The following is a 19,128-nucleotide window of genomic DNA, read 5'->3' as shown; positions in this document are numbered from 1 at the left end:
AATGTAGGACTAACCCTGTGTTGCACATTAAATTAATCAAACGTCATTAAAAACACTTTCCCTAGCCCCTGGCGTTTCGGCTCTTGGTCTTTCACCAGTAAACCAGGCCTGTTTTAATCCAACAGACTATAGACTGTATAAAGTCTACGTGGACTAGGTGAGTGTGACGTCACCCACAGCGTTCAGCTCTAGTCAAATGGAGCTCATTGAGGCTAGAGCAGTTATAGGGGTGAATCTGGAGCCGACTTCTGACCGCAAGTATCATAGCAACCAAAGAGCCAATCCAGAGCAAGGCTGTTGAAGGTAATGCCCCTTCCCGCCAGGTCACACATTTTTATATAGCGCTTTTCCACCTTCAAGGCACTCAAAGCCAGCATCTCTGGTTTAGCAGGGAGTGGGCACTGAGCAACGCTGTCAATCAAACCTGTTGCTGACGCTAGAGGGAGCGACATCGGGGAAAGAAGGCGCCTGATTTGTCTGTTATTAATGTTCATATCTTGATTTACAGACAAAATGGTGAAAAATATCAGGACCATGTTGAGCGGGTTAATACGAACATGTTAAGGCCAAAATAACGAGGCTCACTGCAGCAGTTACAGAGAGACGGGCGACAATTTTCCAATGTAAAATGAATTGGAGCCGAGTCGATGAAGCTGGAAACATGGCCTATAATCACTTCCTATTCGGAATGTGGCAGCTTGCAGGTTAGTAATGTCAATTTACATATACAGTCTAGGCAACAGAGAGAAGAGGGACACACTCACTGCGGTAGTGGTTGACGAGCTGCTGCAGAGTAAGGAACTGTGTGCGAGAGGTGATGTAAAATCCTCCTGAGTCCAGTTTCCTGATTTTGTAATGCTTCACGTTTAGTCCTTTGGTGTTGTCATAGTCCAGCACAGACAGACAGTAGGCACCTGGACAGGGACAACATAGAGACAAAGAAGTTACATAGACTTTACGGCACCCAAAATCCTTTACATTTCCTTCAGTAGAGCTCAACTTCGGGTGAGAATCCCAATGTAAATTCCCAGATATCCTGAGCAGACATTTTAAAATACACTGCAAAATATATAAATGTAAATAAAGTTATGATGTAAATGAATGAAAAGGTGCTGTTGTTAAGCCTCATCTCCACCAGAGGGAGACATTCATTCATAAATCTGCTCCTCTTTTTAGGGGGCAGCCTGGGGTACACCTCCTCCTTCTCTTGCCCCCCTCCTCCTACCCCTCTGCTCTTCCCCCTTTCCTCCTCCTCTTACCCCACTCTTCTACCCCCCCCTCCTCTGCCCCCACATCTCCTTTCTTACTGTCCCCCTCCTTTTACCCCACTCCTCTACCCCCCTCCTCTTACCCCACTCCTCTGCCCCCCTCTCCTCGGTCTGAATGGGATGATGATGGCTGGATTCATGTACTATTCCCCCATTGACCTAATTCTGTCTCCCTCTGATACCTCTGCTCTTTGTCTCCTGTGCTCTTTCACTTTCACTTCTTCCTGTTTACAGATAATAGATACGGACAGGCCCGCAGCCAAAAATATAGTATTGCATCTGATTTAAAAAAAAAAATATATATATATATATATATATAGTTTAAATATATTTAGTAAAAGTGATGAGTTATGAATGTGACTCCAGTTCTACATAATAATTCTCACTAGTGCAGGTTTCGGTTATTGCCATGTACTGAACATAGTAATGTAACTAAAATTACAGTTTCAATACTCAATACCAAGTCGTCCAGGTAGGTTCCATAGTGGTCCATGGGTGTGTACTAGTCTATATGTCTTATACTTTCTTATACTTGTTCTGATACAGCTCAAGATCAGTCTAAATCTATTCTAAAGGTTCATTTCTGTCCTGTGAATGTGACTTGTTTAGTATCAATATCTGCCAGTTTCGGTTTTATTATCGATTAGTATCTGATTTTCAATACTTTTAATAACCACATATAAGGCTTTTGGTCATGACTTACCTTTGGTGGTCTCGCTCTCTCTCACTAAAAACGTCCCTCGTCTGTTCTCCAGATTGAGCAGCAGTCTTTCTGAATCGCGACGAGTTATTTTGCCAAAGTACCATCTATGGAAGCACACAGACACACAGAGTTATAATGAGCAGAGGTGGCAATAAATAAAGTATTTAATGAGGAAACAACATTAAAACTAAAAGCTATGATAGTGTATATATCTTTAGCATTAGCACACCACACAGCAGCTTACCTGGACTCTAGGATTAGTCTGAGGTGACTGAAGGCAAAGCAGAGGATAGAAAAGAAAAAAAGTGTGTTTTGGTTAGTTTGTGCAGTGAGAGAGAGTTAGCATCAGAGGAGGGTAGAATTGGAGTACTGTCACTTTAAAACAGGGTTGTCCAATCTATGGTCCAGGGCCCAAATGTGGACTTCAGATACATTTTTGTGGCCCTATTTGAAAGACACTTTATTAATGTGTAAAGGTCCTATATCACGCAAAACTGACTCTTTAAGCTATGTTAAAATGTTGTCACCTCCTGTAGTTGTGTTTTGTTTCATTCACACATGTTTGAGTAACTCTTTATTATTGGTCTGTTTACATCTCTGAAGCTTAAATGCTCTGTTCCACTTTGTGATGTCATGAAGTGGTAGTTTTCAAGTTAACAGCTCCTTTTACCTTTTGTTAACTGCAGATTCCAAATCATTCTAGTGAAGGTGTATACAATTTTTTCCTTTCTATTTCCTAAAAATAAGGCTGCTCTATACTGTCTGAATCTAATTAGAAAGCATGTTATTGTCCGATAATCAGAAAGTGCACATTAAACATGCTAGTTGTCGTTAGCTTTAAAGCCTCAGCGACTCTCTGCTCCGGTCTTAAGAGTTGTGAAAACCCCTTATAAACTCATCGTGGTGAATAATTACGATGCATAAGGTAAGTGAGGAATAACTTTGGACCGTTTAAAATGAACTAGTTCTGTTTTTCAGTTTAAAAAAAATCTGGGTTGAAAATGAATATATATTATATTGTATTAAAATCTATGCTTTTTATTATCATTGTGGTAGTAGCTCAGCTCTACCCTCCTCTGATTTGCATGAACACATTTGATACACTAACCCATTTGACAGAAACAAGGCTTTAGCATGCAAGATTTAAAAGAAAAGAAACACAACTCCCAGATGTGGAAAAGTGCTGTCCTTCATGAGTATTGGATGTTTTCAGATTTGAGATTTGTGATGATGTCATACTCCCAGATGGGGGCAAGAGACTGTTCTCTATTGATAACATCACCATGAAATAAGCTAAATCAAAAGGTAAATAAACAAAATGTTGAATCTGATCATTTCTATTAGTGACTCGACCCAAGAACTCACCAACAAAAATCTGCACTTAAGCAATATTCATGTTAACTGTCCCCATCTGTATTAAATAATAACGGCCTATAGAACGTTGTGACGTCATCTGAAACACAACAGTTTTCTTTGGGGTTGAAAAATGGCACCACTCTCTAAAACTATATGAAAAAAATAATGCCACTTTTGTTTCTTTATACTGTTAGAGAACACGTTGAACTTTGTGCCACATTTTGTTTCATGTGGATAATTAGAGATATTAACCATGAACCAGGTCGACACATCTGCTCGGCTCAGTTTAAACCATAGACTGTATATATAAATGGACATAGCTAACCTGCTAGCTGCTACGTTCCAAATAGTAAGTGCTCATGGGCGCACTTCCAGCTCCATCAACTCTGGCTCCAATTCATGTCTCCCCTCTCTCTGTAACTGCTGCTGTGAGCCTCGTCATTTTGATCTTAAAATGTTCGTATTAACCTGTTCTACATGATCCTGGTATTTTTATTTCGCTATTGTATCCGTTAGTTAAGCTATGAACATTAATAACAGACAAATCAGGCGGTGTCTTTCCCCGAGGTTGCTCCCACTAGATAGGTAGAAAGATAACTGTCTCTAGTTTAATAAACAAAAGGAACAAAAACAAAGCTAGAACCGGACCCGGAAGTGACATCATCACTTAACAAGTCTACAGGGAGTCTACAGTGTTTTGATGTCTCTTGAATCCAGTCCATTTAAAGTGTAAACTTCAATGTCACGTCATGTAATAATCTTTCACTATAGACTACGGAGTTTAGATTCAGATCCCGCTCTGGCTTATACACTGACAGAGACACAGACAAAGACAGGACAATAACAAAGATAGGATAATGAAGACAGAAACTTTACTCTTCTGCTTGGATGGAGTCCGATGGAGCCACATAATTACTGGGGATGTATCCGCTCTCTCCAGTGGTGAGGGACCGCGCCAGCCACCAGTCTCCCTCTCTGTGAACACAACACAACATCTGTCACATACAAGGAAAACGGGGAGAATATGGGGTTTACCAGCAGCAGTTTATCAAGTCAGAATACAGGGCAAACACGAGGGGGCATTTTAACTCTCTCACAAATGTCAACGCATCTTTTGTAGAGAGTTAAAGTGGGACTAAACGCCCAAACTTCACCCACAAATACATTTCAAATAGAGCTGCTAAACTGAAGGGCGAAAGGGGAAAGTGAGCGGGGGAGGGGCGGGGTCTGGAGGACTAAAGGGGAGACTGAGGGGGGAGGAGGGGTAGAGTATGGAGGGCTAAAGGGGAAAGTGAGGGGGAGGAGGGGCGGGGTCTCTGACTACAAAAAACAGTGTTTTTAATAGGTCTAAAAAGGTATCTACATCTCAGACACTGCCTCTTTTTTGTAATCTGAAACACTTGGCTGCAATCAGGGCAGTCTTGAGTTATGTCACCAACTACTTTTTTTGAAATTGCTACTAGAGGCAGCACATTCACAGATTTACAAGGTTTTTTTTTTTGTTTTGATTTGTTGTTGTTTTTTTTTTGTTTTTTTACCAAAAATCTGCAAATTTACCTAGTTTGCACCAAAAATTACCAAAAATGACTATGAACAGTAGATAACGCTATTAAAACATCAAATACACAGTTGGATTTAACGGATTTAGGGTTTAGTTTAATTGCATTTAAGGGCTATACACCAGGGACATGGGGTCATACACAGAGGTGGGTAGAGTATCCAAAAATGTTACTAAGAGTAAGAGTAACTTAAAGGGTAACTGTCAGGACAAAACATCTGATTTAAAAGTTCTGGTATACACTGTACAATATATTACAACTATATATTAATGTAGAATAATTAGAAGTAAAAGTATTATTACTCAGAAAAAGTGAAACATATATTTAAAGGGTTACTGAAGTGTATACCTCTTTGAGTACTACCCACCTCTGTATTATATTGCAAACTAAAATCACAACACTGAATAAATGATACAGGTATGAAATAAGGACCACAAACCTGCAGTTGACCTTCCTCCTGATTAAAAGTGAGGAAACCGAAAAGGGAAATGGACAGAGAAAGGAGAGAGTTAAACCAGGTTACAGATACAGAACAGAATGCCCAAAGAACAGCACAAGCACAGGACACTGAGAGGGCACCATGCATTTCATAAAACTCTGGAATATTTGGCGCTGCATTACACTATAGAAATTCTGGAGGGACTAAAGACACCGAGTCCTGCTGATCGATTAGCTGACTAAAAATCTGTAGGCTACGATACATGAGCACTCTCCCCTGAACATTTTTTACACAGCGTTCTGTTGACTTCTGTAGAGACGTACACCGGTTTAACTGGTTGTAAAAGCAGAGAAACAACCTGAAAACGAACGTGAAATACTTTTACTTTTTACTCTTTAAGTTTGTTTTTAAAGAGGTCCTTTAATACTTTTATTAAGTAGATTTTTTCATGTGATACTTTTACTTGAGTAGATAAATAACACAATTGAGTACTTCTTCAGCCACTGGTAGTATTGGATAAACTACACCCCTTTGAATCCAAAGGTCACTGGTTCAAGTCTCAACTCTGGCGCTTTTAAATAACTAACAGTTCAGACATTACTGTGTATCTAGTTTTATTGATTAAACTAAAAACGGGCATTTTTAGAGATGAAGTTGCATTTCTATACTGGTCCTCCCCATTTACATTAACATTAAGGACAAATTTTAAAGGTTTTATGTTACACAAAATTGACTCTTGTGAGCTTCAAACCATGTTATAATGTCACCACCCCAAAAACACACCCTGAGTTGTGTTTTGTTTCACTCACACATTTCACTAACAGTTTATTATTAGTCTGTCTACATCTCCAAAGTGAAAAATGTTCTGTTCCACCTTGTGATGTCATGTAGTGGTAGTTTTCAAGTTAACAGCTCCTTTCACCTTTTATTCAGTAGAGGTCGGCAATTCCAGGGCTGAAATCTTCCAAAATCCAAATGTGTATGAAATTTAAAAACACAGTGGAGCACTTCCTGTATTACCACATGACATCACAAGGTGGAACAGAGTTTTCTGTCTGAGAGAAGAACTCAGCCTAAATATGAAGTGTTTGTGTATGAAACACAAGTCTGGGTATGTTTTTGATGAGGAAACACAATTATAGCATAGATCAGAAAATAGTGTAATACGGGCCCTTTAAGAGAAACAAAAAAAATCTGTTAAGAAAATATATTTTAAGTGTAATTTTCAGAATAATATAATTTAAATGTTCAAATGGTCTTAAATATATTCAAAAATAAATATTCAAACTGAAATCAATATTAAACTTTAAAAACATTTACCAGTATATTTTGTCTTTTAACATTGACTCAGATAAAACACTGACTGCCCTGGGCTCTGGCTGGTGCCTTATTACTCGGTAAAGTTGGTTGTGTGAACAGGACTGACCCAGAAATGATCCTGCTCTGTGGCTCAGGGGCAGATGCTGTTATAATCCACTATTGTGCTGCTCTAGGCTCTGTTCTGGGCCTTCTAGGTCAGGGACTGGGGGGCAGGTCTGTAGTACACATGCTCCACTGCTCCCCCATAGACCCAGAGCAAAAACACGACTATGAAACAACCAAACTAACCTCTTACCCTCTACAGGAGACGTTTTCTGGGTGAAATTTTAAGGCGTTGTTGATATTTTTTATGGTCAAATTAGCCATTGGATTTTCATTTAACACAAGAGTTGAACTTTGCATTTAGTTTTGTATTTGTGGTGGTGGGGACTTGCAATATTATACAGTAGAGATGAATGAAATACAGGGAGAGCCCATGAGAGCACTTGGACTCTGTTTCATAGACACCCTGTTCAAAATGCAGAAAAAATATTAACAAAAATAACAAAAACAAGTCCATATAAAAACATTAAAAACAGGAGCAGGTGTGAGTTTAAAAGTTTGTTACCAGATTATTAAACTGTGATTCTGTCACCAAAGTCTCCAGTTTTGCTTTTTCTTGGAGTGTATTCCATTTTTGTGAAGTAAAACAGCTAAAAGCCTCTTTCCTGTCTCAGTTCTAGTGCGGCCAGCCCTTAGCCTATACAGTCATGTGATCTGGTATTAAATGTTCCCGTAACAATGATTAACAAGCAGGTGAGGTATTCCGGCAGTCTATGAAATATTCTCTCATAAATACATGTCAAACAGCGTTAATGACATATTGTAAGTAACTGACTATTAAAATAATTGTTCCCTGCACGAAACAGACCCTAAAACACAAAAGACATTTTAGAATAAACACAGCGCCATTGCCAAGCCAATTATAGTAATAATAATTGTGATTTTTTTGTCAATAGATATTTTATTTTGTAAATACTTTTCTTGAGCCAGCACATTTTCACTCAAAGAAAACCTACTGTGCTTGTGTCTGTTCTATAGTTATAATCTATGACACCCGCGGATAATTATGTTATAATTTACACATTTTAAATCGCAATATTCATAAAACAACTTAATATCTGCTGACTTTAAATGTTAGAAAACTGCGGTGCCCATTGGGAGCTGACGTCGCCGTAAACATCATCACAACAAAGAGCCGTGGAGCCGTCGGCGCCCCCTACGGAGAGCTGCACATCACACGAGCAAGCGGCGGATGTTTTTACATTTGTACTAAAATGACTATGCGATGTTGCTGAATCCTGTGTGTGCCATCAATTAAGAAAATAAAATAGAAGAACAAAGTAAGTACGTCACAGTGGGCGTGTACCAGTGGAGCTGAAAATGGGGATTGATCGTCTTGAAAATAAGCAAATAATGATTGCTCCAACATGAACGAATCACTCAAAAAACAACTTTCACAGTAAGTGAGAAGGAAACAACTACAACACAGTTAAAAGCTCTGAAAAGTCGATTTTGCAGTATAGGTCTGCTTTAAACAAGTGTCACATCAGGACTAAAAAGGACTATAGTCGGACTAAAGTCTGAGAAGACTGAAGAGGTAGAAGAAGTAGAAATAGATACTATAGTGTTTTTCTCACATGTTATTGACGATCTGCAGCCGCTCTCCTTTTCTGAAGGACAAGTCTGAGGCCGTCCTGGACTCATAATCGTACAGAGCCACGAACGTCGTCACTCCTCCTGAAATGAAGAAGTAAAAAAAAACAATTAAAAAACTCACAGTCAATCGGTGAATCACAATTTCATGTGTGGAGGTTACAAAAACACGTGTGGTTTGTAATAATTCTGATAAAAAATCATGATGAGAAATGTGGTCTTCAAATTAAAGATGCACTTTGTAACTTTTCTGGTGGGATTTGGTTCACCGTCTACCTGTCTCCATTGAGATACATTTTTTTTGCCTGGAAGGTTCTACAGTATGGGATAAATTGTTATATTGTTATGATGATACCAAAAAACAAGTAAGGTGCACTAGGTAACATTTCTGGTGGGTGTGCAGCTTATCTCCATGGAGATGTCATTTCTTTGCATGGCATGTCTCACAGTATGGCATTAAAACAATCTTGCATTTATTAAATTCCAGGTGTTTTTATTGCCAAAAAATAAAAATGAATGGAAAAGCATGCATTCTTAGTGTGAATGGACACACTTCTCCACAGATCTGACCTGTAACTTGGCCTAGAGGCATTTTCAGCTTGTCTCCGTGTAAATAGATCTGTTTAATAATCTACTGTGGAACATTCCAGAAAAAGCAATAAGATTTCCATGGCAACAAGCAGGTAGCAGACCCTCCACGAAAAAAGTTACATATTGCACCTTTAAACCTGCCTGTACAGCGCCCCCTCACCTGCTATAGTGCTCCGGTTGGGGGAGGTCATGTTGTTGGTGTCCACTCCTCCAAAGAGCTTGATTTCTGGGGTGCCGCTGTGGTGTTGTGAGCTCAGACCTCCGTCCATGGTGGGGCTGCGGTTCGGGACAGTGGAGGTTTGGGTGGAGCTCAGGGAGTGCCCGCCCGCCCCCACCCCAGAGCCGAGGGTTCCATCCAGGCTACGCGTCCTCGGGCCCACGTCCTTAGACTTACTCTTGGATCCCCCCATCTCCTAAACCTGCAACACGGAAAGAAAGAGAGAATTCAGATCTGTACCAACATGTTCTGAACTGTCATTGTGTCAGTCGGTTCATAAGCCTTTACACTGAACTGAAACTCAAATGTTAGATTATTGGAAGCAACAACAGTTTATTTCCAGATCTTGAACCAACTCCAATCCAACCCATTCCAGGAATCAAACAGCAATCATGCCGCAGTGTCTTGCTCAAGGGCACAGCGTGTTCTACGTGTGTGTTCTACAAAGACTTAAACCAGCTTTAATATAGCAAATGTATAAGATCATCCTCAAGTTAAAGTCATTAAAAACAAAACACAACATTTAAAAAAGAAGATAAAAGTACCACTGATAAATGAATGGAGTCACATGTAGGATTTAATTTTCAGGAATTAATCGTGTCCCCAGATACACGGTAACTCTACTCAACTTTATTTCTACAGCATTTTAAAAACAACATAGTGTGTACAACAAGTGCAGCACACAAACTAAACAGAACACAGAACACGCCTCAGTGAGTGAAATCTGGAGGCTCTGAGCTTTTACATGAGGCCCGTCCATGTACTGAGAATGAGACAAGTTGTCCTAAGGACACATACTCCGTACTCATGCACTAAGGACACATGGACAAACCGTGATGGATAATTAACCTGAAGATATAGCTGATCACATGTTAGAGACTCGGCTGCAACTTTACAACAAGACGATTTACAGAGTGGATTTGTTATGATGTGGAGGCTCCTGGAGTTCTGCCTTTCATTTAGTGGTGAGTGACACACTGGACGCACACACGCATACACACCCTGTGAGTGACACACTGCCATGCACACACACACATCCAGTGAGTGACACGCTGGACACACACACACACACGCATACACACGCTGTGAGTGACACACTAGACACACACACCCTTGAATGACACGCTAGACGCACACACGCATACATACCCTGTGAGTGAGACGCTGGGCACGGCACACAGACACATCCAGTGTGTGACACGCTGGACCAGACATGGGCAAACTATGACCCGGGGGCCACATACGGCCCTTTAGGCTTATTAATCCGGCCCGGCGACTGTGACCAAATTATATTACAATGGGTAATGGCAAACCTAGTTCAAAAAGTTTTTATGTGGTGTTTATTGAACTGATATTTAATAAATTAATTATTAATTTAATTATTGCATTTCAAAAACAGTTTGTACAATGAGCCTTGCATATTCAAATCTCTAATGTCATATATATACATATATATCTTGGGCCGGCCCCATTCTGGGTTACAGCCGGTGAGTGACACACTGGGCTCCGGGCACTTCCCTAGCGTTCTCCATCTGCAGGTTAAGGCACTGGCAACTCAGGTTCAGTTGTGATTGTAGTTCCTTTTTTAAACTGTAAAATTGTTCAAGATAACTGTGTAGTGAACTAGAGACCGAACGTTTGGGGTCACGTTTTTTTATGAATGTTTTTAAAACCAAGAATGTAACTACAGCCAAGTGTCATTGGATCAGTCTCAGTTTGTCACAGTGAAACATTCTTGTGTCGTGTCCAGATGGACCAGAGGAGCCCAGCCCTCTCCCCTCTATAAGCCCAGAGAGAGGCCTCGTCATCGGGCAACAAGAACCACAAGCCCCCTGGATCTGTGCAGCTGTCTCTCCATATTTCACAGGGATCATCCTTGTACCACCCGCGATCACACACAAATGCACACTGTAAAAATGGTCAAATTGCTTGAAATCACAGTGTTTTTTGATTTGAGTAGTTCTGATTTCAGATTAAAATTTTCTCAATAATTTTATGTTTTGTCCTTTCATTCACATCAACTTCAAAATCAAACTCAAATGTTATGTCCACACAGTTACTTTTACTCGTGTAGTATTTTGTCCATATATTTACATATTTACAGGTGTATACGTTTTCTTGTTTCAATCCAAAATTATCGGAACGCTCCACGATTTTGGAAAAAAAAAAATCTCATTCCATTGTTTCTGAAGTATTATGATTACAATTAGATTTGCAGTCCACGTTTAAAGCAGGACTCTGCTCAAAATGCACATTATAAATAGACCGCTTCATTAAAAGACATGAGCTGCAACAAATAATAGGCGGAACGTACCAATAATTAGCCATAAAAGGGGCTTATTGACCCCTCCATAGCTCAAATCTTATCATATTACAACAAAAATAACACAAATCTCCCCAATCTCAAGTCGCTATAGTGATTATAGTGACAAGCCTATTTCTACATCACTCCAGAAGAATTCATATTTGAGAGAACACTGAAATTTCAATGGCTAAACTAATACGAGAATCACATGAATTTCAGAGCGAGATTTTGTGCGTAATTTCAAGTCAAAAATCAAATCAATTTAAAGATTTACAGAAAGAAACTAGACAGAACGTGAAGTGATTTGAAAGGTTCTGTTTTTGCAGTGCACACGGGGGACACACACAGGGGGCAGACAGGGAGGCGGCCATGTTGGAGGCCTGTTGCACATGTGCTGTCACAGATGTGCTCAGACACGGAGGGAGCAGTGGGTCAGGGGGATTTAAACGGCACAACTCGCATGATTTACAAGGGCTGGCTCAAGAACCATGTCAACAGTGTTTTTTCTGCTTAAATTACATGTTTTTTCCTGCTTAAATTCACACTATGTAACATTTCTGGTTTGGGTTGGTTACGTGCTGTCTCCATAATGTTATTGCTTTGCCTGGGATGTTCCGCAGCATGGCATTAAACTCATATATATTACATTTATTTCGCTACATGTTTCCTTAGACCTGAAAATGCATTGATTTTAATGGGTGATGTGTCCTGCCCCATCACAGAACACGCTCCATAGGCTTAGAACACTTCACTTCAACTAGCATGCTAACACACACACCTCCATATTTCGACCTTTGCTTATACCATATGTCTGTACTGGAGCAAATCACTGGGTGCTCAAATGCATGGTGCTTTAATGCCATGCTGTGTAATATTACAAGCAAAGCCGTAACACAAACTATGGAGACAAGTAGCTAATGGACCCTCTATTAGTAAAAGTACATCGGGAAGCTTTAATATTTCACATTTATTTGACACATTGAGGACTGAAGGGGACAGTTTTGAATTGTTCTGGCTCCTCTCCACATCTCTTCATTTCCGAAGCGTCTCCGCCCACTCACATCCAGTATCTCTGTAATCGCAGCTTAGGACGGGGAAAAGCATTACGCTAAGAACAGGGTCATTTAAGAGGCTCGGCTCTGCAATCGCACACAGGAACCACAGGGGGCAGCGCAGAAATGCTAATTAACAGGAAAGCACCCGGGTCTGCTGGGCTTGCACATTTAACTAGAGTCAATATAAAGAGAACGTACTTATGCTAATATGGACACACTGCTAACGTCTTACTATGGGGACGTGCGGAACTTTGTGTTGGACTTTTGGAGACTTTCTTAACCCAAGAATCAACTAAGTACTGCAGGGATTCACAGACTAAACCAGGTCTAAACCAGGACTAAACCAGGTCTAAACGAGGACTAAACCAGGTCTGAACGAGGGCTAAACCAGGACTAAACCAGGTCTAAACCAGGACTAAACCAGGTCTAAACCAGGTCTAACCCAGGTCTAAACCAGGTCTAAGCCAGGTCTAAAACTAGGTCTAAAACTAGGTCTAAAACTAGGTCTAAACCAGGTCTAAACCAGGTCTAAACCAGGTCTAAACCAGGTCTAAACAAGGTCTAAACCAGGTCTACACTGGGGAGTGAACCAAGGGTAAAGCAGGACTAAAAGAAAGACTAAACCAGGACCGAACAGGGGACTAGACCAGGACTAAGGAAGTCATTATTAAAGCAGGGACTGAATGAGGACTAAACCAGGACTAAACCAGAACTAAACCAGGAATTTACCATGAAATTAATAAGGACTTATCTGTGGTGAAAACAGAAAGGTTTTTTTTTTGTTTTGTCTGTATTTATAACTAATTATTATAATCAAAAACAGTTTGAGACAATAGAATAAAGGCTGAAGAGGAAGTAGGGTCACTGGGGGCAGATAGTCGATGACCCCCCCCTCACTTCTGCCCCTCCCTCCTGCCCCTCCTTTCTGCCCTGGGGCATGTCTGCATTAAAGGGGGCATCAGTTGTGTAATAGAGCATAAAGTCACCACACACACGCCAAACACCACTGCTCCAGACACAAAGATGGACGACCTTTGTTTGGGAAATAACAGTAAAAATGGAGCAACGCAACTGTTGTTTTGGAACTATGCAAAAATACAGAATATTGTCTAAAGAACATTGAATATAATACTTAAAAATGCTGCAAAAAGAGCTGATAAAACATATTGTGGAGATTAGGCAAAAAATAAGTAAAATGATATTTATGCACTTTGATTGAACAAGGGACTAGGCTAGGACTAAACCAGGACTAAAAAAAGGACTAAACCAGGACTAAACCAGGACTAAACCAGGACTAAACCAGGACTAAACCAGGACTAAACCAGGACTAAACCAGGACTAAACCAGGACTAAACCAGGACTAAACCAGGACTAAACCAGGACTAAACCAGGACTTTTCTGGTTAATTTGTCTGATTGATGTACAAGTTGTCTGGCCAGACCACAATCAACACATTTAAATGCACATTTTCGAAAGATTACAAAATATAAATCTGAATAACATCATTTGGATAAAAAAAAAAAAAAAAAAAAAAAAAAACATAAACTAAAACAAAACCAAAAAAAAAAAAAAAAAAAAAAAAACTGATCATGTTGACATTTTGGGGAAACACTGTTATTTCTGCAATCCAAGAAATGTGCTCAAATGTGCCTCAAAATGTTGGATGGATGCAATATATGATTAAGGTTCATATATTGCATCCTCTTGTTTGGAAGAATACACAATACAGAACGCATTTTTTCAGGGTTAGTTCAATCTGCTTTGTAAAAAAAGGCCTTTCTATTTGGAGCTGTGGATTTTGTGAATGGCTAATCAGCTGTAGTCACTGATCCTTCTTATCCCCATGCAGTCCTAAGCCGTGTAATCGGAAGATGCTACGTCCAATTAAATGAAGACCATTTAAAAACAAATGTGAGCTGCTTAGACATGTCATAGGGATCAGTTTGTGTTTGTAAACAACAAGGGGAATGGAAAATTATCACATTAATGGATTTTTATTAGTAACTTAAAGAAGACATTGTGTTTGTGTCCGCTGTATAGTTATAATCTGACAACTATGGATCATTATGCTGTAATCTGCACATTTGTTCCACTGACTACCATGTTAGAAAACTACAGTGCCCAATGGGAGCTGACGTCACTATAAACATCAAAACAAAGAGCCATGGAGCTGTTGGCGCCCCCTATGGACAGCTGCACATCACACTAGTGAGCGGCGTTTTTTTTTTTTCATCTGTTCGAAAATGACTACATGATGCTGCCAAATCCAACGTGTATCACAGATTAAAAAAATAAAATGTAAGAACAATGTAAGTACGTCACAGTGGGCGTGTAAAAGTAGAGGTGAAAACGGGGATTGATCGGCAAAATGAGAGTCTTGAAAATAAGCAATTCAAAAACAACTTCAAGAGGGAAGTAAAGTAAAGGTAAAGTAGGAGAAGGAAACTGTAATATGGTTAAAAGTTCTGAAAAGTCCATTTTGCAGAATAAGTCTGATTTAACATAAGAATAACAAGGGCTTTATACATCCTAATTATTCACCATGATGAGTTTATAAGTGTTTTTTCACAACTTTCAGAGACCAGAGCGGAGTTTCGCCATCACGGTAAAGCCAACAACAACTAGCATGCACACTTGCTGATTCTCGGACAATAAAATGCATTATAAGTAGATGCAGACAGAACAGAGCTGAAGAGCTGCTTATACAATATATCTGTACTGAGACAATGGTAAATGGTAAATCATCATGTTTTTATATAGAACTCTTTTCCACCTTCAAGGCACTCAAAACACTTTACTGAATACAAGTCATTATTAACTCAAATAGTCTGGGTATTTTTTTTACAGTGCACTCAGTCGTTAGTGTATTGGGAAACAGCACTAGGTCTAATTGTTTATTTCTCACACTGTAGAACAGAGAAAGCTGCAAAAACACAGCCTAAGTTGCCATATTAACAAACCATTCCCATTCAGCCAAAGCCCAGGAGATGAGACGATCTGGAATTCATTGGCTGATCTTATGCATAATTAAACCAACTACACCCACACCTCCTCCCTCCAGACCCCCTCATTACTGCAGGGAAATCTCTCTCTCTCTTCATCTCCCTCCCCTTTTCTCTGTCTCCATCTCTCTCTCCCTTTCTCTTTCTCTCTCCCCCACTCTCTCCCTGTACCTTTCTGTATCTCCCTATAACCCCCTATTTTCTCTTTCTTTCTCTTTTACCTCTCCTTCCCTCCTCCCGCCGCTTTTCTCTTTTTCTCTCCATCTATATCTCTCCCTACCTCTCTCTCCCTTTCTCTTTCTCTCTTCGCCCATCTCTTCTTCACACTCTCCCTATGCCCCGTCTACCTTTCTGCAGCTCCCTATAACCCTTTCTTTCTCTCTTTTACCTCTCCTTCTCTCTCTCTCTCATGCTTCTCTCTTTCTATACCTCTCTCTCACCCTTGCTCTTTTTCTCTCCCCGTCTCTTGTCCACACTCTTCGTATGCCTCCCTCTATTTCTGCACCTCCCTATAACCCCCTTTTCTGTTCCTCCTTCTCTCCCTCCTTTCCTCTCATTGTCTTTCACTTCCTTTATCTCAAACTCTCTCTTATCTCTTTTCATCTCTCTCTCTCTCCCCTACACCTTCTCTGTCCCTCCTTCTTTCTGTATCTCTCCATCTCCCTGTACCCCCTTCCATTTCTCTCCCACCCTCTTCTCTTTCTTCATCCCTTTCACCCTCTCTATACCCCCTCCTTCTAACCCTCTGGCTCCTCCCTCCCCTTCTTTATTTCCATCTTCCTTCCTCCCTCCCTCTCTCTCCATCTTTCTCTCCCTCTCGTTCTCAGTCTCTGTTCTTGTTTCATTTCAGACCCAAAATTAGCCTTTAGATATGATTAAAGATCTTTTATTATGTGTGAACAGTCCATGCATTTATAAAGTGCTTTTTTGGGACACTTTTGGACATTAATTCACACAGTCCCTGCATTATTCATTCATTCTACTTGGTGGAAAATTACTACTGTAGCCACAGCTGCCCTGGGACAGGCTTGTCACGGTAACACATTTTGAAGCACAATATATTGCTACAGAGAAATATAACAAACGATGATACTGAAACAACTTAATGTCACTGACACAATAACAATAAAGCAGGATATTACCAGTAAACTGAGCTCCATATTCCAGCTGCGAGTATCATAGCAACCAAAGAACCAATCCAGAGCGAGGCTGTTGAAGGTACCCGCCCACACCGCTGGTTTAACAGGGAACAGGCACTTAGCAACGCTGTCAATCAAAACTGTTGCTAATGCTAGTGGGACTGTTATTAATATTCATATCCTGAGTCCAAGTCCATTTATCTATAAAACACAGTGAAGCACTTCCTGTATTACCACATGACATCACAAGGTGGAACACAGCCTTTTCTGTTTGAGAGAAGAACTCGTGAACTTGTGTGTTAAACATGTGAATGAAACAAAACACAACTCCAGGTCTGTTTGTGATGAGGAAACAACATTACAACATAGATAAAAAAATAGCACGATATGACCCCTTTAAACTGTGTCTGAGCTATTCATCATCTGACAATGACAAAACTGATAAACTTCCTCTCCAACGAGTGAAAAAAATCTGTGAGTCAAATCTATTTTTCTAAACGTGACCAGACGACAGAAATAAACGATGTTTGTGTGAGTGCATGCAAAACTCCACTCCGACCAGCTCGCTCACATTGGAACAACAGGTGCAGCCGCAGTTAGCCGTTAGCTGTTAGCATGCTGGATTTGCATAAGCTAACGTCAAAACAAGACAATGACGTACGATATCAGAGGCTAAAGAAATCAGTGCTTAAGGGGGGGAGATGTTGCTATAGCCGTAGTAAACATAGACAAACAGAGATAAGGAGGAAAAGAAAGTGTCCTAGTGGAAACTGGATTAAAAATACATCAATACCTCCAATTCAGCATATTTCTGAAGCCGGTAGTCTACCCTGTGTTTATCCTGCAGTACATTATGTATTGTTTAAATGTTGGTAGAAAGGAGTGTCACGATACTATGGAATAGACTTGATATGCAATACTGATTTTGATACCACAATATTAATAAAAAAAACTTCTGACTCTTAAACTTTCAACATAAAATCATAGTACTTTTTATGTGTCTTATATCTGTGTAATCCCTCAGTTGTCCAGTAGGTTCCATAGTGATCCATGGGTGTATATTAGTCTATGTTTCTTATACTTGATCTCAAAATCTGCATGAAATACTTTTACTTTTTGCTCTTTAAGTACATTTTCAAACTAGCTTCAATACTTTTTCATGTGTTGTATTGTTTTTGCTCCAGTATCTACACATTTATTTATGTAACAAAACCGAGCACTTCTTCCACCAGTGTTTTTTTTTGTTATATCATCTCCATAGCTCCATTACAAAATATATCGTCCACTAATCGTTGTAGTAAAAAACGTTTGCGATATCCTTTGTCACTATCACTCAAAGCTAATCCAAACCCCGTAATCCTCATGTTTAAACCAGTACTATATACTTTCTTTGAGACAGTTACACAGTCCAGCCCCTCATGATCTGATCAGTCTCATCTCTGCTCTTGTGTTTGTCATATATGGTTACAGAGTCTGGTGTTAGCGTCAGCAGAGCCGCAGCTTGGTTAGCTCTGGTACATCTCAGATACGTCTATGAAAACACATTAAAGCGGCGAAACAGAGCTGACCTGCAGAGCTTAAAGGGGCAGACGGAGAATACGCACGTGTCCAGGGAGACATGTGCGGTCATGTGGGTCAGCGGTCGCTTTTTACACTGCAAAAAAATCACATCTGTTATGACATGAAACCAGTGTGACCAGTGTATTAATGCTAAAGCAGGCCGACTCTGCAAAATAGATTTTTTTTTTAGAGTTTTTACCCATGTTATAGTCATTTCCCTTCACCACTTACTCACCCGAAACTGTATGTGGAGTGATTTGTGAATGTTTGAGCAATCTTTAATCACTTATTTTCAAGACGTCATACAATTCCCGTTCTCACCACCACCGGGACACGCCCACTGTGACGTAATTACTCTGTTCTCCAGTTTTATTTTCTTAATCAGTGATACTCGGCAGCGTCGCATAGTAATTTTGGTACAAATGAAAGAAAATCCGCTGCTCGCAAGTGTGATGTGCAGCTATCCAAAGGAGGCGCCGACTCTTTGTTGTGATGACGTTTACGCCGATGTCAGCTCCCATTGGGTGCCATGGTTTTCCAACACAGACGTCAGTAGATGTGTTTCTTTTATTAACTTGTTTCAGATGAATATTGTGATTTAAAATGTGCAAATTATAATCTATGGCACCCGCGAATCTCTCTGGAGGTAGCACATCACCTGCATGATTCCACAGAAATGCAAAGTTAACTTAAAGCCATACTACAGAACGCTCTTCATGGCAATAGTAAAGTTTTTAATGACATAACTACTACTAACTTCCTAATTTGTTGTTAATTGTTAATGTTATTAATGCACAAGACCAGGTCGGTAGTTAGTTTCTTGCCAAAGTCACATCAATCTTTAAAAAAGCTGCACTTAAAATGACAAAAATAAAACTGGTTAAACAATCTCTGCCTGGTAAATCCATAAATCTAACTA

The 19,128-nt window shown here is 40.0% G+C and overlaps 1 protein-coding gene across 1 annotated transcript in view; it reads right to left on the bottom strand.

Annotated features, from left to right (window-relative positions):
- The window catches only part of src (v-src avian sarcoma (Schmidt-Ruppin A-2) viral oncogene homolog), a 49,621-nt gene that overhangs the window by 10,460 nt on the left and 20,033 nt on the right, over positions 1 to 19,128 (bottom strand). Inside the window, exons 2-6 of the mRNA XM_033969822.2 lie at positions 9,092 to 9,350; positions 8,325 to 8,424; positions 4,204 to 4,302; positions 1,972 to 2,075; positions 765 to 914 (exon numbers count right to left, since the gene is read on the bottom strand). Coding sequence (XP_033825713.1) covers positions 765 to 914; positions 1,972 to 2,075; positions 4,204 to 4,302; positions 8,325 to 8,424; positions 9,092 to 9,341 — 703 coding nt within the window. The 5' untranslated portion in view covers positions 9,342 to 9,350. The remainder of the gene's footprint in view (positions 1 to 764; positions 915 to 1,971; positions 2,076 to 4,203; positions 4,303 to 8,324; positions 8,425 to 9,091; positions 9,351 to 19,128) is intronic.

This window comes from Periophthalmus magnuspinnatus, chromosome 7 (assembly GCF_009829125.3).
Source record: "Periophthalmus magnuspinnatus isolate fPerMag1 chromosome 7, fPerMag1.2.pri, whole genome shotgun sequence".
In the NCBI taxonomy this organism is placed as follows: Eukaryota; Metazoa; Chordata; class Actinopteri; order Gobiiformes; family Gobiidae; genus Periophthalmus; species Periophthalmus magnuspinnatus.
Note: the sequence above shows the minus strand (reverse complement) of the source record. Positions and strands in the feature narration are given on the sequence as shown.